This window comes from Littorina saxatilis, linkage group LG17 (genome assembly GCF_037325665.1).
Source record: "Littorina saxatilis isolate snail1 linkage group LG17, US_GU_Lsax_2.0, whole genome shotgun sequence".
Classification (NCBI taxonomy): Eukaryota; Metazoa; Mollusca; class Gastropoda; order Littorinimorpha; family Littorinidae; genus Littorina; species Littorina saxatilis.
The window spans coordinates 53,340,580-53,361,976 of record NC_090261.1 but is presented as its reverse complement, the minus strand read 5'-3'; the positions used below and the strand labels follow the sequence as shown (position 1 = coordinate 53,361,976).

The 21,397-nt window shown below is 42.6% G+C and overlaps 2 protein-coding genes across 2 annotated transcripts in view; both read left to right on the top strand.

Annotated features, from left to right (window-relative positions):
- Nucleotides 1–1,196: 1,196 nt before the first annotated feature.
- On the top strand, nucleotides 1,197–17,097 carry LOC138952583 (uncharacterized). Its single transcript, XM_070324271.1, has 5 exons — nucleotides 1,197–1,320; nucleotides 14,301–14,594; nucleotides 15,136–15,296; nucleotides 15,811–16,167; nucleotides 16,210–17,097. The coding sequence occupies exons 1-5, from the start codon at nucleotides 1,197–1,199 to the stop codon at nucleotides 17,095–17,097; spliced, it is 1,824 nt and encodes a 607-aa protein (XP_070180372.1).
- A 2,457-nt stretch (nucleotides 17,098–19,554) lies between these two features.
- Nucleotides 19,555–21,397, top strand: part of LOC138952582 (uncharacterized) — a 3,459-nt gene continuing 1,616 nt past the window's right edge. The window contains exons 1-2 of the mRNA XM_070324270.1: nucleotides 19,555–19,613; nucleotides 20,797–20,881. Coding sequence (XP_070180371.1) covers nucleotides 19,555–19,613; nucleotides 20,797–20,881 — 144 coding nt within the window. The remainder of the gene's footprint in view (nucleotides 19,614–20,796; nucleotides 20,882–21,397) is intronic.

The following is a 21,397-nucleotide window of genomic DNA, read 5'->3' as shown; positions in this document are numbered from 1 at the left end:
AAAAGAAGATTAACATCGACAGGGATATCTAGTTGACACTATACGAGATCGTGAAGGGCGGGAGGGGGTAGGGGGTGAGAATACAAGGGGTTGAATAGACCCTATCGGTATTCCAAGCTCTCGTAATCTCTCGCAAACTTCAGAGCAAAGCAAAGCATGCGGTACAGCGATCTCGTGCGAGCTGCACAAGCCAAGGTTCGAAGTTCTCGCGATGTTCAAAGCATGATAACAAAGAGCGTGTCTCGCGAGAGCTGCTCAGATACCGAAAAGGTCTATAATGGGCATTATTGTGAAGATAAGAGTTCGACAGGAAAAAAATCGAGGTGTGTTTGAAAGAAAACAACTTTTCTTCCTGGCTGTCTGAAAATCGTGGGACAAAACTCTCATGCTGTTTGGTAAAAAGTAAATATTGACAGCGTAATTGCGTTTTAGGCCAAAACGTTTTTCACACGACTACTTGTGACCTGAGGATTATCATCACTGCGAGTGAAAGCGGCCAAAACTCTAAGTACAATAACAAAGAGCCAGATGCAATCACACAGCAAAGGTGAGCGCTTCAGGTGATGACAGTTTAGCCTGTCAAGCGGTTTCTATCTTCACTCAAGTAGCTTAACTGCAACACACACACACACGCTCACTCTTTCCACCCGACAAAGACACGAAACGCGGGGCTCCCACACACACACTGCCGGCTGTGTCGCAGTGACTTCACTCTCCACTTTGTTCATACACTTTCAACCACCCCTTCCCACCCTCCCCCTCTGTAACCCCTGAGGGCTTGGCCGGCTGTATGAGAGAGGGCAGTGAGTGGTTGCTTGCGCCAGTCAGCCGAGACGCTCCGCCCCCCTAAATACTCCTCATTGGTCAGTTCGGCGGAACCGGACAGGCGAAGGGGCGGGGCCAGACGGGGCCGTAGGTTCGGCGGTCAACGTGTTTACCTGTGCAGGTAGATGTCGACTGGGTCCGTTGGGACAGAGGCGGAAAGCCAAGTGCAATTGGAGAGACTAGCAAAGTTCTTCGAGTCGACCCAGCATCAATTGTCGTGGCTGGCAGCACAGGACTCTGCGAGTGGAGGGATCTTATTGTATAGGTGTCGGTGCTAATCTCTGCTACACTTACCTGTTGTGTGTTTCTTACCTGTGGCCCCTAAATTGGCATGCTTGCTGTGGATACCACTGTCTTGACGGCCGGGCCCCATGCACCACGCGGGTAAGCTGACCAGTGCAGCGTCAGCCCCCAAACCTCCACTGGACACTACTACTACTTCTGCTATCACCGGGAGCCCGCCACATCGGCGAACCCAGACCGGAACCCCGTCAGGTGAGACAGTGGGATTAGCGACAGCCCCCCTTCAAGACTGCTTAATTGGGACTGTCTGGGGTTAAGGGCTGGGTGAGGGGATTAAGGAATAAATAAATGTGCATCACCATTTCAACTGTCAATCATTTTCTATAGCTAGCTTACTCGGAGTTTGAACCGATTCTGTCATCCGGCGTACTAACAAAAAAAAGTGAACATCGCTCTTGTTCGTTTGGTAACCGTACGTCCGTTTCATAGTTATCGTAGGCTACTTGCGTGGGAACGTTCGTGCGGTGTCTGTGTCCTTACCCAATCTGAAGTGTTTTTGGGATTACGATGGGGTTTGCCAAATCCTTCGAACGTAAACTGGAATTCACTTTACAAAACGCAAGGTTAGTATCATCAATAGAGACTGATTGGATGCACTATGTTCCGCCTATCTATCACTCAAACTCTACGATTTGTTCTTTTATTTCAAGCAAAGGTTTTCTCATAGACTCTCCGGCACACAGTCTCTCTCTCTCTCTCTCTCTCTCTCACTCTCTCTCTCTCTCTCTCTCTCTCTCTCTCTCTCTCTCTCTCTCTCTCTCTCTCTCTCTCTCTCTCTCTCTCTCTCTCTGCACAAACAAATCAGTTTATTCATACACTACTGTCAACCGGCACGGTTGGCCTAGTGGTAAGGCGTCCGCCCCGTGATCGGGAGGTCGTGGGTTCGAACCCCGGCCGGGTCATACCTAAGACTTTAAAATTGGCAATCTAGTGGCTGCTCCGCCTGGCGTCTGGCATTATCATTATGGGGTGACTGTTTGGTCCGGTATCAGAATAATGTGACATGAAGCCTGTGCTGGGACTTCTGTCTTGTGTGTGGCGCACGTAATATGTCAAAGCAGCACCGCCCGGATTTGGTCCTTCGGTGGTCGGCTGGGCGTTAAGCAAACAAACAAACAAACAAAATACACTACTGTACTAAGGTGTATTTGTTATTGTAGTATTGTTATAATATATTGTGAGTAGATCTACTCTCTCTCTCTCTCTCTCTCTCTCTCTCTCTCTCTCTCTCTCTCTCTCTCTCTCTCTCTCTCTCTCTCTCTCTCTCTCTCTCTCTCTCTTAAGCCTGTAATCGCTTCTCTCAACTTCAATAATCTATCTCCACTTCAAAGCGCGCACCATGGCAATGATAGCATCATTAGAAGCGTGGAGACAACTCAATGTGCAGCTTCGTCAAGCCCATCTGATCCTTGTGCAGACAGTGACAGATCCCTTTACGCCTCTCAAAATCCCCAGGGATTTACTTCTGTCTAAAGGGATCATCGCAGCTTTACAGGCCCCGAGTCAGCGGCGCTCGTCGACTGACACAAAGTGGGCGCATTTCGTGAAAGCGTTTTTCGTCCGTGTTGCAATGAACAGTCAAGGGTGCGATTTTTTTTACGGCAGTTTCTGATCTCTTTATCTAAGTAAATACTGCAACCTTAAATCTGAAAAAAAATTGTTTTAACCTTTTGGGGCTTTGAGAGCCAAGATGTTGAATATATTTTCGTTTCCTTTATTGTAATAATGAAAGTTTTACTTTTTATTCAGCACGAGATTGAGCGCAATTGTTTTTCTACACCGAAATGTCTCAGGGTTTTCCGCGGTACCCCAACAACCGCCTCAACAAAATGCTCAAACATGATAAGGCCAAAAAAAAAAAATGTCTGTTTAGGGTAACCCGACCGACCCTATCGATTTGGCGCCGACCCAAAAACTTTTTTTTGATTTCAAAAAAAAAAAGAAAAAAAAAGAGGTAAAAATGCTAAAAAGAGACATTTTGCGTTTCTTTCTCTCCCTTTCTCTCTGTTTTATTTATACGTTAGTTTTGAAACATGTATTCATCAAATATAAGAAGTGAATTTACACACACACACACACACACACACACACACACAAAAACCTACCTACCTACCGACCCTACTTTTTTTGGTCATGTTACCCTAAACAGACAATTTTTTTTTTTGGCCTAAATATGCGTCAATGCATTATGTGACGAATCAGACCCATTTGGCCCACCGAAGAAGACAAGTCAGTAGCGTTGTAGGGGCGTACACTGGGTCTCAGGGGGCCCCTTGCGGTGGTAATTGTCATTGGAGGCACTTGTGGCACACACTTGTAAATCTGCCGACATCCCTCTGGGGCTTAGCAAGGATTTTGACGTTGTTTGCGTCTCATTGAGGCTTTTGTTCGGGTAGAAACTGAGGCTGTGGGTATGTGTTGTGCGGGTAAGAGAGGATGCTGTACAGTCATGACTGGGTGGATTTGAGCGCATTTGATTGTTGTGTAAAAGTGAATTATGGACTGTCGGAGAAGGCCAGCCTTAAATGTCTTGGTTTAAACAATGTTTTATTAAATCAAACATGATACAATAATACAACGATAAACAATAGGGACACGAACTCAAGCGAACGCTTATATTACGCGCCCTACGTAGTAGTAAAATAACACAAATATGATGTCGGACAAGCATTACTAAAAAATTGTGGAACTATCTAGATGAAAAGCATAGTTAAAGCAAATCAGAAAGAATAAGAAAAAGCTAGCAGTAATGTTATCAGCTGCTGTAGGCATTCAGTACTGTTGGGGTCTTTCCCTAAATCATAACATTATACGAGCGCGGGACAGTGTGTGTGTGTGTGTGTGTGTGTGTGTGTGTGTGTGTGTGTGTGTGTGTGTGTGTGTGTGTGTGCCCCTAGACTTGCTTTAAAAGAAAAATAAATCATACACTCTTTTCATTTGGGTAACCTCCATTTTAAAATGAAATGATATCAATATTTCATGTGCTCGTGCATAAACACACTCGTAAAGGGGTACCAGAGTACATTTCAACATAACACATGTAGGGGGATTCTGGCGGTAATCTTATGGATACGCAAAACAGGGACGTATGCGTAAATATTCCAACAATGCAGTGTATAGGCCTAAAGGGCGCCAGTGTAAATTTCAAAAACACACATGAGCTAAACGGGGTGCATGCATACAGTCTATATACACACATGTACTTCATAAAAGGCAAGCCGATGTACATTTCACACACTGTTCGATTGACAAAATCAATGACTTCTTTAACACACTGTATAGGAACAAACTGTCCACAACGAGAGGCCCTCCTGTACAAGTGGTCACTTCCGTCCACTTTTCAACTCCACCCGTTTCTCTGCTTGGTAAACGGGTGGCACGACACATTACGGGTGTACCCCCCCCCCCCCCCCCTTGGGTGACAGTGGGGTAAATGTTGTCCACTGCACTGGTCAGTACTCTGGTCATTGTGCCCTTTCTCTCACTCTCTCGCAACTCAGGCATGTGGTCAAGTGGCGGGAGAAATTGGCTTGTACGTCCGATCTATTCGGTCTCACTCCTTGCAAACTTGGTACTCGACTATAGAAAGCGTCTTCAACTATGTTTGAGCACCGTCATCAAAGTTACAGTCCTTCTCAAAGTCACAGTCTTTCTGACTTTAATCGTTGGGACTTCTATTTCTGCGAGTTTGTTTTCAACTAAAAGTAAAACTAAAAGGTAGAGATGGAGACGACACGCAACACTTCGGTGTGACGTCATCACTGTGACGTAATGTTCACCGTTGACCTGTTAATGGTTGCTCCTAAAAGCTTGTCAGGCTAATCAGTTGCGTTTTATCAAGTGTATGGCATCCGTTTATCGTCTTCTTCTGCGTTTGTGGGCTGAAACTCCCACGTACACTCGTGTTTTTTGCACGAGTGGAATTTTACGTGTATGACCGTTTTTTACCCCGCCATTTAGGCAGCCATACGCCGTTTTCGGAGGAAAGGCATCCGTTTATGATAGTTGACACCTTTAAATTCCCCTGTTGTTGATCTAAGAATGGAAAGATTGGAGGGTCAGAAGGTGTAAGCTAACTCATTCTTGACCAGCTGGTCTGGCCTCTAATGGTCAGAATGAGCAATTTAAATATTTTCAGCGCTGGAAACATGTGCTCAACCCTTATCCTCACTGACATCTGATAGCAAAGAGGACGTAAATGTCAATCGACGACCCACTTCAGAAACCTGAAGTGGATCAAGTTTCTATTGAATATTTCGTTAGTCAATTAAACACTCGAACGAGTGCTCAGAATATCTCATTTGCCTTTCATCAAAACTGAGCAGTCCGTCAATCACTAACTCTTCGCCCCCTCCCCTGCCACCACAATCACCACTTTTCAGTCCATCACCTCCGATGCCAACGAACACTTCAGCTAACATCACAACAGTATACTGCTTCACTGGGGTTAAGGGTGATTTAATGACATGCCATGTGCCAACTTGCCATGGCCATTATGCATAGGCTTACATGTCTTCTACATCTTGTGAGAAAACAAGAACCTTGCCAAAACGATGCTGTGCTTAGACTCTCCATCCCAATCCTCATCCAAAAGTTAAAACATATCTCAATCAGTTGCCTAATCAGTTATCGGGTATGGTTATTGACATGAAGCAAAACATGCTATGGTTGAATGGCGTGGGAACCATTACTCTAAAGATAAGGGGTTTACAGGTGTTTAAGCGCTTAAGTCTGTTTTATCGCAGGGGTTATCGCAATGTAAATGAGACAATGTACTTATAGTCGTATAGAGGCTAAACTCTCAGTCTGTGTGTCACGCAAAGGTAAACGCAGGAGAGGAAAGTAGCTGCATGAAGTTAATTGACATTAACATCAAATCAAACAACGTTTATCATTACAAATAATGTACGCAGAAGAGCAACACACTTGACAGAAGTCAATAGTCACAATGCTAATAGTAATACACACTTACACACTCTCTCTCTCTCTCTCTCTCTCTCTCTCTCTCTCTCTCTCTCTCTCTCTCTCTCTCTCTCTCTCTCTCTCTCTCTCTCACACACGGATAAAATCATGTTTAAATAATATTTCTGAAAGATGATTATACTGCCAATGCGATTGTTTTCACCGACGTTGATTCCTCGATCCTAAAAATAAATTTGACAAACAGTTTTTAAAAGACTGACAAACGCAACACAAAGTAAGCCACTTTTCATCTATTTTCATGAAAATAAATGTTGTCCAATATTAACCCTCGTAAGCCGAAGGGCACAGACAGAGACTGTCTGACTGGGTCTTGTTTTCATCGTGCACCATAATTCAGTCAGCCGGTGACAGGCCGACCCTGTCATCCCTAATTTACTAGCATCCTCAAAACAGATGAGAATGTACCGAGACAAAAAGGTCATCTACTGCAACCAACACACGCGCGTGTGGCCTTTTTACATTTAGTCAAGTTTTGACTAAATGTTTTAACATAGAGGGGGAATCGAGACGAGGGTCGTGGTGTATGTGTGTGTGTGTCTGTCTGTGTGTGTGTGTGTGTGTGTGTGTGTGTGTGTGTGTGTGTGTGTGTGTGTGTGTGTGTGTGTGTGTGTGTGTGTCTGTCTCTCTGTCAGTGCGTGTGTGTGTGTGTAGAGCGATTCAGACCAAACTACTGGACCGATCTTTATGAAATTTTACATGAGAGTTCCTGGGAATGATATCCCCGGATAGTTTTTTTCGTTTTTTCGATAAATACTTTTGATGACGTCATATCCGGCTTTTTGTAAAAGTTGAGGCGGCACTGTCACACCCTCATTTTTCAATCAAATTGATTGACATTTTTGTAAAGCAATCTTCGACGAAGGCCGGACTTCGGTATTGCATTTCAGCTTGGTGGCTTAAAAATTAATTTATGACTTTGGTCATTAAAAATCTGAAAATTGTAATAATTTTTTTTTATATAAAACGATCCAAATTTACGTTCATCTTATTCTACATCATTTCCTGATTCCAAAAACATATAAATATGTTATATTTGGATTAAAAACAAGCTCTGAAAATTAAAAATATAAAAATTATGATCAAAATTAAATTTCCGAAATCGATTTAAAAACAATTTCATCTTATTCCTTGTCGGTTCCTGATTCCAAAAACATATAGATATGATATGTTTGGATTAAAAACACGCTCAGAAAGTTAAAACGAAGAGAGGTACAGAAAAGCGTGCTATGCAGCACAGCGAAACCACTTCCGCGCTGAACAGGCTCGTCAGTTTCACTCCGTTATGCACAAGCGGCGGACTACGGTCATTGTGAAAAAATGCAGTGCGTTCAGTTTCATTCTGTGAGTTCCACAGCTTGACTAAATGAAGTAATTTCGCCTTCCGCGACTTGTTGATTTTTGTGTGTGTAGAATAGTTTGTTACTATGGAAAGCCGTTTGGCTCATAACCCGCATTACACGCGTAAAAAATGATAAATACACGTGTAATAAATTATTAATACACGCGTAATAAATTATTTATACACGTGTAATAAATGATTAATACACGTACACGTGTAATGAATGATTAATACACGTGTAATAAATGATTAATGCACGTGTAATAAATTATTAATACACGTGTAATAAATAATTCATACACGTGTAAGAAATGATTAAATATACGTTTAAGAAATATTTCATGCACGTGTAAGAAAGGATTAAATACACGTGTAGTAAATGATTAAATACACGTGTAAGAAATGATTAAATACACCTGTAATAAATTAAAACTTGAATCGGAAAATATACGACTTGCATAGCAACGAATCTCGTCTATACTACTTCCGGTTCGCGCGCGAGTGATCTCTTAAAATGGCGACGCCGCTAGAGGGGATTTTTTTTTATCAGACCCGCCAAAAGGTGAACCATTGCATCAATTTGTTGCAGTCTGGTAATGAGCCAGAAGAAGTTTGCGATGAAGACGCATATAGTGTTTTTCATGTGGATTCCCAGTCCCAGTTTTTAAGTCGCTTAACCACGTGATTCCTGCATTTTAAACGCTTGTAAGGAATGATTCTTACACGTGTAATAAATAATTAATACACGTGTAATAAATGATAAATACACGTGTAATAAATAATTCATACACGTGTAACAAATGATTAAACACACGTGTAATAAATATTTCATGCACGTGTAAAAAATGATTAAATACACGTGTAATAAATATTTCATGCATGTGTAAGAAATGATTAAATACACGTGTAATAAATGATTAAATACACGTGTATTAAATGATTAATGCACGTGTAATAAATGATTAATGCACGAGTAAGAAATGATTAATACACGTGTAAGAAATGATTAAATACACGTGTAATAAATATTTCATGCACGTGTAAGAAATGATTACATACACGTGTTTGAATTATTTATTGCACGTGTATAGGTTATGAGCCAAACGGCTTTTCCATAGCATAAGAAAAAAAGATAAATTACACGTGCAGTAAATAATTTATACACGTGTAAGAAATAAATACACGTGTATAAATTATTTATTACACGTGTATGAATTATTTATTACACGTGTAATGGTTATGAGCCAAACGGCTTTCCATACGTTTCATTGTGTTACATCGCTCATTTCCTGTAAAGACACTGCTGTTCACTATTACAGAGCTACGCAGACTTAAATTGGAAAAGACCACAGGAGCTTGTATCCAATCGCCGGTCGATCATTATTTACTCCTTATTCCATATATTTACTCCTTATTCCATACAGTCTCCTTACTACTACTATTTAATAAATAGTAGTAGTAAGGGTAAGCATGCTGCAGTAAATAATAAGCATGCAGGAGTAAATAATTATCGACCGGTGGTTGGATACAAGCTCCTGTGGAAAAGACCATTCCTCTACTTGCACACATACCAAAACATAAACAATTATTTTTTCCTGACTGCTTCTTAGCTGTGCAGTATTGACATTTGTTAATGAAAGGGTTTTATTCAAATGCATTTGTGTCTTTTCTTTTCGAGAAATTAATTATCAGAAAATTGCCATGCTGCACAGAAAACAGTCCGACTGTTGATGTGGGGTGTTTTTTGTGTTTTTTTATCCAAGTGGACAGATGATCTTATCCCATGTAATATTTACAAAAACCAAAAGCCAAAGCAGGTCTGAGAATAATGAGTCGAATCGTTTCCATGGGAAGAACCGTGCATTTAAGTCTGGCAGTTAAAACTTTTGTGTCAACTGTTAATAAACAGGCATGCGTAGATGCGTCAAAGACAATTTTTGATTTTAATGTACTTATTTCATTGAACAACAACTCTTTTTTCTTTTTTTTTTTACATTTTATATCGTCATTGTCAGAAGAGAACTCGTTTTTAAGTTTATTCTTTCCCATGAAATTCACTGTAGTTATTTCTAATTATTTTCAGGATCGCTCTCTGTACACTTATTTTGCGATCATTTTAACATGCCTTCAGCAGGTTTCTCGTTGTACATTTTGGTCTGTATGAAATGGACTGGGTGGCCGAGTGGTAACGCACTTGCGCTCGGAAGCGAGAGGTTGCGAGTTCGACCCTGGGTCAGGGCGTTAGCAATTTTCTCCCCCATTTCCTAACCTAGGTGGTGGGTTCAAGTGCTAGTCTTTCGGATGAGACGAAAAACCGAGGTCCCTTCGTGTACACTACATTGGGGTGTACACGTTAAAGATCCCACGATTGACAAAAGGGTCTTTCCTGGCAAAATTGTATAGGGATACATGTAGATAAAAAAATTTCCACCAAAATACCCGTGTGACTTGGAATAATAGGCCGTGAAAAGTAGGATATGCGCCGAAATGGCTGCGATCTGCTGGTCGATGTGAATGCGTGATGTATTGTGTAAAAAAGTCCATCTCACACGGCATAAATAGAACCCTGCGCCTTGAGTCCGAGTCTGGAGATACGCGCGCAATATAAGACTTCATAATATTATAACAAAATGAAATTTAACAGCTTGCATGAGACGCTAAATTGCTCTAAAGCGCTCGTTATCCCGATTGATAAACAAATTGCCGAGATATATACATAACTATTTTATTTCGATTTATTTAATTTTATTTTATATCATGTTATTGTTTTATTTTGTTTTACGTTGATTTATTTAATTTTGTTTTATTTAAACGTTATTTTATAATACTTTATTTCATTATTCTGTTTGTTTTTCTTCATTTGTTTCCCTTTAATTTCTTTTTCTTTTTTTTAAATCTGATGTTATATGTAGTTTGTCGTATAGTAAATATTAAGGGGCTTATTGTCCGTCAGGTCTTAATTGAGATTTTACGCCCTCACGGCTTTTGATGTATGCGTGTTTTGGTGGTATCAGCCATCTGCACTTATGGTAGAATGACCAAGATCTTTAACGTGCCATTGTGGTGACACGGGGGTGGGAGATGGATACCGTCTCTGGGTCTGCACATAAAGTTGACCCGTGTCCGTCCCGGCCCGGATTCGAACCAGCGACCTTTCGATCACAAGTCCAGTGCTCTACCACCTGAGCCGTATTTGATTTTTACTTCATTTTATTAGAACACTCACTGATATGCGCATTCAGAAGAGAACAGGAACCTTTTCTTGGGATCAAGAGAGAAGGGGGATGTCATTTTAGAAAATGGTAATTTTCTCTACAAAAGAAGTTAATCCATTTTTTTTCACCACTGTTGGCCGCTTGAGTTAGTTTTTACCACAATTGGGAGAATCGTTCGCGGAACCTCAAAGGGGTGTGTAATACGATTTTGCCTCAAATTCGAAGTTTCCAAAGTGTGCACAGAAAAAAATCCGTTTGTTTACTGCGCTATTTGGTGTATTTGTCGTCAAAGCTTAGCTCTAAAATACTGTTAACGCAATATCTCTCTCTCTCTCTCTCTCTCTCTCTCTCTCTCTCTCTTACACACACACACGCGCGCACCGCACGCATGCACGCACACACACACACACGCACACACACACACACATACAGTTACTTTTGTCTCAAGTAACATGACGTGCTGGAGGCGCCGCCCAAGAGAGATAACTCTTACAAGCCCTCTCATCATGGTGCTTTACACAATCAAACCGTTGCACAACTACGGGGTAAGTGGCGGTAATGGTGGTAATTTTTAGCACTTCTTCGTCCATTATCGTCACACTATCTCCCTTACCGCCTATAGTGCGGCCACTTTCAAAGAACTGTCAGAGCTACAAGCTGTGCTCGGCTGTCCACCCGTTACTAGCAATTATCCATCCGTGAAGCAAAGGTTTCTGGTAGGGGGTTGGCTGCAATGGGGTACAATCAACTGACACATCATCTCACCATCTTGTGAGGAACTTTTATGCTGGCTAGATTAAAGAGAGAAGAGTGGAGAGGAGATAGAACTGTAGCATATCGGAATGAAGAAATTTAATTCACCTTCAGGCTTCGACACACAAAGGAGTATCAACTGCTAGCTAGCTGCAACCGTGACTCATGTGATCAACCAGCGACAGAAAAAGCCAAGAAAGAGAGGAAAGAAAGCATAATAAATTACATCCATTAAAAAAATAGAAGTTTTTCTATGCTTTCTTGTTTATGAAATTTAATAATTGTGACTAAAAAAGTTCCATAGCGCATCGAAATTACGTGATGTTTTTGCAGACCGAACTGCCAGCAATCATTCTGGTGGCTGACAGTACTATTTTTGGTGTCTTTAGTAGCTATTTATGCCAATTCTCCACGTTATGCCCATATAATCTATGTTTTGGAGAGACGGGGTTTAGGTTCTCTCTTTGGATTTCACAGCGCGTACTCATTTTTTTCTACGTTGTTCAGTCTCTAAATAATCTTTGATTTAATTAAAAATGTTACCTGAAAATAATAGTAACCCAGGTTTTTGCGCTGGTAACCCCTTAAAGGGATAGTACCTGAGAAAAAAGGTCCTCAGATTGCTTCCAAAGTTAAACCATAACATATGCGTTACAAATAATAGTGCCACCGCGCTTTGCCAAGGCAAGTATTTTAAAAGCTTAATTAAATGTTGAAAAATAGAAAAGGAAAGAGCAGTATCCGTGAGGGTGGGGTTCGTTACTTCCACCGAGTTACTTCCCTTATTTGTGAACGTGATCCAGTTACCAGCCGCGGCGTTGTAGATGGCGCTGACTGTCTTGCCGGTGTGACGTTTTCATCTTTCGCCGTGTTGATATTTCGCTTCCCGGCCTCGTTGATCTAGTATAAGCTCTACACTGAACAAAAAAACACCCTTCGATAGTACTGATGAGCGACCTTGTGTACCTTACATTCATGGGGCCAAATTTGTCCAACCAATTTGTTTTAATTAACTTAGAAATTTGATTCATCCTAAAATGTTTTCCTTCTTACTCAAGGGACGTAACCACTCAGTACACGTTTTCGAAGAATTCGATTTTGGGGGTGAAATCTATTACATTTTACCACCAATTTTCTTCACATGCAAGAAACTGACATGCTTTTCGTCCATAAATAATTTCACTTCTTAATTTTACCAGGAAACAACATTTCAGTCTTGAGTATATGTCGAGGGGGAAATGTGTACACAGGCGAAAGATGAAATCGTGACACCGGCCGCCAGGCGGCTTCTGGGCTACTTTGTTGTTTCCAACAACGAAGAGAAGCAGCGCCCTGAAGCGCATTCATTCACTTTAAATGGATGAATAACATACTTGTGGTGCGTTTTAAAGCAACTAGTTTCCTTGTGCGTCTAGATTAAGGTAAAGTAAATTCTTCAGATTCGTCAAATTCACCAAAAACTCTCCCGAAACGCTCAGATCATCAGTACTAATACTTTGGATGTCCTTTTCTCGGTTTTTTTGGTGCCAGTTTAACTTTTTTCGCCAAGAATGCTTTGCCTTGGATACGGAGATAAACTTGTGATGGTAGAAATATATAGAGTTGAAGCTGACCGCCTCTCTCTCTCTCGGACCTTTTAACTTTCTGATTCCTTCTGTACACAATCCAGCGGCTTGACATGCAAACAAGGGGAGACAACATTCAACACACGGGAGATAACCCACTCCAGCAGGCTGATGCAATCTTAACTTCGGCAGGCGGGGTGGTATGTCGTCTGCTGGTCGTCTGCTTTGTAAACCGCATAGCGCGATTTTCATAGAAACCCTATCATGTCATTTACTTCTTCAATGCCCTTCAAATGTCGCACGCTGGAAGTCCGCCTTTAAAAGAAACCGACAGTGAATGAAGCACTCTCGTGACAAGTATTTTCCTGACTGGAGATACCTGGTGATGAAATGTCTGCACGGTTTTACAAATAGGCCTATTCACGTGTTTATTGTCCCTGGTTTGGGTTTGTAAGACGGAACTCTCTGTTGTCCCATCGGTATCTTTATGATTACGAAGATTCTATCGAAGCGTTTATTGATGGCTTCCCTTTCATCATCTGATGTTACGGTTTTGCAAAGTCAGCAAAGTCACAAGTTTGTACGCATGATATCTTCTTCAAGTAGATGCCCGCTACTTGTTTGCGACCTGCATTCCTGTAAATTGCGGTGAACACTCACCGATGTTCTTGAACACCACGGCGTCATTCTCGTGTGACCTCGCAAATTGGTCACATATGTATAATGGATGCAGATCCGAAGATCCATCACAATTCATTCAATTTGTAAGGCTTCAATCATTTTGGGGACTAGAAGAGAAAAAGCAATTGGATATCAAACACTTTAAAAATTACTTGAATAAATAAGAAAGAGAGAGAAATAAATGAAATGATCACACATTCACCCACACCACACTCACGCACCAAATAGAAAAAAACACGTTGCACGTTGAGGACTGGGGATATCTTCTTTAATGACGCAGAGGAAAGGGTACCTGGAACTATACCCCTGTTTTTCCAGTAAAAGTTGTAGATACATTTTTAATTTTCTTTCTCATCTTTTTATTTTTCCACGAAAACTTTTTGAACTGAAATACACGATGGATACATGACCTCTTAGCAAGTTGTATCGGCAAGTTGATTGTTTCATTAGGCCAACAACAAAAAAATAATCTGTTTACGGTAACCCGACCGACCCTATTTTTTTCGCGCGACCCTAGACTTTTTTTGGCATTTGGGAAAAAAAAAAATCCCGACCTACCGACCCTATTTTTTTGGCCTATGTTACCGTAAACAGACCTTTTTTTTTGGCCTTATCTGAATTTCCTTGTTTGTGCAGGTATTCCCTCTTACGACAGCCACAGCAAAGGGAACACTGCTCTCTCCATCCATGCACCTCCCCTCTTCCCGCACCCCGCTCTGTCCCTCGACCCCCCTCAGCTGCCCCCTCCCCCTCCTCTGCACAGCAGCCGTCAGCCGAGCATGGCCGGCGTGGGTGTAGCGGGCTCGGGGGTCACGGGAGATGGGGGTCATGTCATGGTCCACTGGACACAGAGTGGACCCAGCGTCCACCAACGTGCGGACCGTGTCGGCCAGCAGTCGGGGGAGGAGGACGACGATATGGAGGATGATGGTGAGGAATATTAAGATGCAGAATGTAGGGATTTTTATTTTCCTCCTGTGGTCCAACTACTGCATGCCGAAAAATGAACCAATTGCAAGCCGAACCTGTCTATGACGATCACCCAACGGACCTACAAAAAGTGGTCGTTGGAGACAGGTGGTCGCTATGGAAATGTGAATTGTATAGAAGAAAAACTTGTCTGAGACCCTTTGGACGGTCGTTGTGGGTAGGCGGTCACTTTCGATTAGACGTCGCAAAGACATGGTCGTCTGTGTCATCCATTTCAAACTTGTCAGAAATGTCGGAAACGATCTTATAACGTTCTAAGAGACTTATTTTGTACGGGCTCTATGAGGATACTGCAGTACTCCACACCTACGTCACCCTAGCCCCTGTTTTTTTGTGCTCGTATATAGTAGGTTCCATAAAAATCATTTATTTTAAGGTGATCCATAGCAGACAAACTATTTTCAGTCAAAACCTAGCCTCAAACATTTGAAGGCTACGTTTGCCTGTCAGCCGTTTACAAGCCTGCTGCATTTTTCTGCAGACGATGAGCTGCTGACGCCGCCCCCGCCCCGAGAGAGGTTGAGCTACACACGCTACCAGCTGGAGCTGCTAAACGGCATCTACCTGGCTGTGCGCTACCCCAACAGCGTGCAGAAACAGCTCATCGCCAAGAGGGTCGGCATCTCCAGGGAACAGGTCAAGGTCAGTCAATGTCATCCACTCTGCTTTGTCTGCTGGTGCGCTCTGAATCAAGGACTCTCTTTGTAGCTACTCTTGCAGAGATGATAGTTCCTGTCCCACAGGGTGAACCCTATAAGAGAATAGCTTAATACTTGAGCATGTAATTGCTCGGTTAACACTTATTTATATTTGGTTTTTGTTCAGTGTGTATTCTGCCCTATTTGTTATGACCCACACTGCTGGACTATAGCTTTTGTTCCCCTCTTAAGATTACGGATTTTATATGATGCATACTTCTACGTACTATTAGACGCTCTTTGTCATAGGAGTAGTTATACGTTGGTGTCTTCAGAGTTTTTCAGAAGAGCCTTGAAGTATATCTAGACTTGTAACAAGCCTATAGCCTGGTAGTTCCGTTGTCAAACTGTGAATTGAAGGAATTCCCTAGCAGTTGTTTGGAAAGAAAAGAATGACTATAAACATGGAAGTAACAACATTTCTTATCAGTAAGATCAAGGGTTGATCTCTGTTTCAGATCTGGTTTCAGAACCGCAGGAGGAAAGACGTTGTGGGCGGCGGCAAGGCGTCGTCAGCAGACAAGTCTCCCACCTCTCCCTCCACCTCCACTCAGGACCCCACATCCCCTTCAGACTCCTCCTGCTCCTCCCCCGCCCCTAGCAAGAACAGTAACGGTGACCCTCAAGATGGCAGCAAGAAGAGCCCGGATGCTATGGAAGGGGGTGAAGGTCAAGGTGAGGGTCAGAAGTCAAGGATGGTGCCGGATGCTGTGGTGAATGGATGTATATCGGAGCTGAAACGATTCAGCGATGAGAAACTGAAGGAGAGGAAGGAGAAGCGCAAAGCTAAAGGCAAACGTCGGGCACACGCACCTGCCGCTTCAAATACCCACCGCGCTGCCAACTCTGTCATTCAGGCTGTGACTGGCAGCGCCAACCAGCCAATCAGCAGGCTGTTTCAGGCGTACGACATGGTGGCTCCGCCCAACAAAGTCACGCCCACTGCCGCCGCCTACATCAACACGTCGGCCAATCGTTTTAATCACTCTCAAAACACTTCGGCATTTAGCAATCCACGTGACTATCTGGTCAACGCTTCTACCATGCCTCGTCTGGCTTGGGACACGGGTCTGGACTCACTGATGAGCCAATCGCTGAGTGCTAGTGCCACTGACCAGCTGGCTCATTCTCGAGCGTTTGGTGGACTAGGGATGGCGGGTTTGGGTATGGGTTTGCTGCCGCTGAGTCAGGCTCAGAGTGCTGGAGGAACACTGGCCGGTATGGTGGGGCCTCACGACAGTCTACCTGTTCTCTCTGATCTCCTTAGCTACAGGCAGCACATGGAGGCTGCCGACAGTTCTTCACGTGCCAGCCGTGACTCCTCCCTGTCTCAGTCCTCGCTCCTGTCTTCCAACTCTGCTGCCAGCAGAGACTCGACCAAACTGCCAAACCTTCGCCCCGCCCACCACAACGGTATGGCCCCGCCCCACCCTCCTTCGCCTTTCGGACTGCCCCGTGTGTACCCATTCCCCTTCATCGCTGACCCGCCCATCATGCTGTCCAGTTTGCATCAACAGGACCCCCTCCGCCACCCCCCTCACTGGCCCCACCCCCACGCCACCCCGCCATCCGCTCCTGCTGCTCATTTCGGCCCCATGGTAACGATGAACGGTATGGATGCTTACAAACCCGTCATGATCTCGTCGCTTAGCAACCCCTTCTTCTCCCCCTCTGCCAACCCCGCCCACTGGCCGCCCCACCCCAGTGCTGATCCTGCGACGGGAACAGGCTTCTCGCAACTTTGAGGTCGAGAATGAAAAAATTTGAGCCAAAGTTAAACAATGTGTGCGAAAATTTGAAACTGTTTATGAACAAAAGCTCTGTGCGTGTAAACGAAACAAAAACCCATGTATGTGGTAAAGGAAGCATGTGTCATGTGCAAAATTGAAAATGTCTTTGGAAAAAAGTAGTTTTCACCAACACAAAAATATGAAACTGTTGAGAGAAAAAACCCAGATGAAAAGACTAGTATGTGGTAAAGGGAAGGATGGATGCCTGTGCATATTAACTCAGACCGTGTGTTACAAAGGGATCATTGGCGTCAGCCAGATCTATGCAATGTCTGTGCCCAAGTGTTTCATGATCAGTTGCAGCTATATGGTTCTAACCTCATTGTGACCAAAGAATCCGAACTTGCGATCTCAAAATGACTTCCCTCTGTGAGGATGTTGTGTACTGTGTTGTGGATACATGTATGCAAGAGCTTTGAGAATATGATGAAGAGAGACAACATTCTCTTTGGCCTATACACTGTATGTAAAGGATGCTCAAGATTCATATTTTACTGTTTTGCAACAAGATTTAAATTGTTGTTTTTTGTATTGATTAATATCTCAGGGGCCCAAAGTCTTCAGGAAGAAAAGCAGCATAAAACCATGACTATCTACTTTTTTTACGTTTATATTTGATGAGAAAGATGTTATTTATTGACGGACTGCTCACAGCATATTATGTGGAAATATTGGTGACTTGGAAAGGTGTGTGTGTGTGTGTGTGTGTGTGTGTGTGTGTGTGTGTGTGTGTGTGTGTGTGTGTGTGTGTGTGTGTGTGTGTGTGTGTGTGTGTGTGCGTACGTGTGTGTGAGTTTGTTTGTGGGTGGGTCGGTGTTTGGGTGTGTTATTTTGACCTTCCTGAGTGTAAAATATATATATATATATATAGAGAGAGAGAGAGTGAGAGAGAGAGAGAGAGAGAGAGAGAGAAAGAGAGAGAAGAGAGAGAGAGAGAGAGAGAGAGAGAGAGAGAGAGAGAGAGATATATATATCTACCTGGTATTTTAACGAATACAGCTGATTTACATTTACTTTATAAATTAGCTGGCTTGGACTAGCATTTGGAATGGAGATCAGATTATAGTTGAAGCCTTTTTATATTTAGTCAAGTTTTGACTAAATATTTTAACATCGAGGGGGAATCGAAACGAGGGTAGTGGTGTATGTGTGTCTGTCTGTGCGTGTGTGTGTGTGTGTGTGTGTGTGTGTGTGTAGAGCGATTCAGACTAAACTACTGGACCGATCTTTATGAAATTTGACATGAGAGTTCCTGGGTATGAAATCCCCATACGTTTTTTTCATTTTTTTGATACATGTCTTTGATGACGTCATATCTGGCTTTTCGTGAAAGTTGAGGCGGCACTGTCACGCCCTCATTTTTCAACCAAATTGGTTGAAATTTTGGTCAAGTAATCTTCGACGAAGCCCGGACTTCGGTATTGCATTTCAGCTTGGTGGCTTAAAAATTAATTAATGACTTTGGTTATTAAAAATCTGAAAATTGTAAAAAAAATTAAAAATTTATAAAACGATCCAAATTTACGTTTATCTTATTCTCCATCATTTGCTGATTCCAAAAACATATAAATATGTTATATTTGGATTAAAAACAAGCTCTGAAAATTAAATATATAAAAATTATTATCAAAATTAAATTGTCGAAATCAATTTAAAAACACTTTCATCTTATTCCTTGTCGGTTCCTGATTCCAAAAACATATAGATATGATATGTTTGGATTAAAAACACGCTCAGAAAGTTAAAACAAAGAGAGGTAGAGAAAAGCGTGCTATCCTTCTTAGCGCAACTACTACCCCGCTCTTCTTGTCAATTTCACTGCCTATGCCGTGAGCGGTGGACTACGAGTATACGGTCTTGCTGCGTTGCATTGCGTTCAGTTTCATTCTGTGAGTTCGACAGCTACTTGACTAAATATTGTATTTTCGCCTTACGCGACTTGTTTTATATTCATTCCTCATACTTGAGACATTCGTACAGTTTTAATACGTTCTTGAATATGTGTTCATACTTTTTCGTTTATTCCATGACTGTCAGAATACCTGGTGATACACGCTTGGTGACGTGTATTTCTGAATATTCTCATTATACCAATATCTCAATTCTCCGAGTAAGGGATATTTCTACAATAAATTTGGAACAATTGAGAAAGTATAATTTTGTGCGTGTCATTTATGTTTCGCTGTGTGAATGTGGAAATAATTGTTTACGTTCAGACTCACTGTCAATCATACTTGCAAATGTAACACACACACACACACACACACACACACACACACGTATGCACACATACACACACTCGTATGCACACATTTATACACGCAAGCACGCACGAAAACACATGTCGTTCATGCAAGTGCCAAATTAACGGGAGATGACTCTAATGCATAGTTACGCAACGTCAGATTCAAAATGCCTCAAGAAGCATTGAAAGGAACGTTTGTCCCCTTCACCGATCAAGATAAAATATGGTGAGTACCTCTGACGACCTTGATGTTCACTTACACTCATATTTCCATGGAATTCTAAGCTCCGTAAAAATTGAAGATCAAATGAAGTCGGACGTAGGCCTACATATCGACGATTTTCCTGGTTGCGGCACAGGCGGAAGGTATCGCTCACTGGACCACTACTTTCATAGAAAGACTACAATTGTAGATCTAGTCTTTCTATGAAAGTAGTGGTCCAGTGAACGATACCTTCCGCCTGTGGTTGCGGTGGCACACATTCGAGAGAGAAAAAATGCATACAACATCTGGTACTCCTCGTTCGCTATTATCTAGGTCATGCGTACGACTTTGGAAGCGACAGGAGGAAGCGTGGGGGGGGGGGGGGGGGGGGTAGGTTTGTCCGAGGTTTGGTGTCCACACAGAGCTAAGCTGAGTGACCACTACAGGGGCGGACGAGGGGGGGGGGGGGCACAGGGGGCACGTGCCCCCCCCCCCCCCGAAAAAAAATTTGGAAAGCTGATTCTATGACCATTTCTAAGTTCAAATGGCACCAGATGGCACCATTTTGCTTCTTTGGGCCAAAAAAATTTCCGGGGGGGCATGCCCCCGGACCCCCCCTAGCAAATTCGGGCGCTTCGCGCCCATCACATTCACTTTCGATTCAAAGTGCACCCCCCCTTACAAAGCAACTGATCCGCCCCTGCACTAGTAGTAACCTCACAGCACAGATCTAAACTAAAATACAAAAGGCACCGCCTGCTTTCTTCACAATCGGCTGCAAAATAGCATTCGCTCTTGTTTAATTATGTAAAGAAAACGGGAAACTTGAAACAAACGTATTGTGTTCTCGCAGAGAATGACAATGATAAAAAGTTGGGAAGCTCTACCGGACAATGTCGTGAACGCATACATGTACTACGTCCGAACTCAAAACATGTGATGACAAAGTATTAGTACATTGTAATATAATGGCATGATGTTTTTGCGATCTCTAATTTCTTGACCTGACAAGCCTCGCGGTCCTACAACATATAGCCTACTACTGCTGCAGGCACGGTGTTCCCGGTGATGATGATAATGAGGATGATGATGATGATTTGGAATGTTTTATTCCCCCCATCAAAATACTCATAGACATTTAAAAAACAAACAAACAAAAACCGAATATTATGTCATTATTTGTGGATCAAATGGTGTATTTCAGGAAGGCCAACGTACGACGCACTATGAAAAACCAAGCGCACGGCTGGCCGAGCCGATGGTCATTTCTTGTAGATGAATACAAAAAGGTAAAACGCAGCTTTACTCTCTTGTTTGCTTGCTTTCTCATTTGTTTGGTGGCGAGGGTAGTTTCATTCAGAATATACCACAGCAGACTGTATGTTTAACGTTTGAAATGGTTCGCCATCACTGATTTTATATTGCCTGATTGGTTTGCAGTCAGCATCGCTCTCACGTTTAAAGATACCACCCTTTCCGTGTACACGATGTTCATGTTCACGCTACAGATCTGTCCATTTAAATTAATGTTATCATTATTACATCAGCTAGGAGCATTTTTTTCACTCTAACAGATACCAACAATCTACAGCTTGGATGCTATCTGCGCAGAGTGGCGATTTTTGCTGAATCAATTTGGTATGTGTCACCTGCAAAATTAATTCATAAACAAATCCCGTTATCCTTAAGAAGTCAGGCTAGACTGTTGATATTTGGTAGGCATATGCGCCCACGTTTATGGATGCTCTTATCTTGTGTCAAAGCATACGGCCGGAGATCTTTGGAGGTAGCTAGCTACACATTAT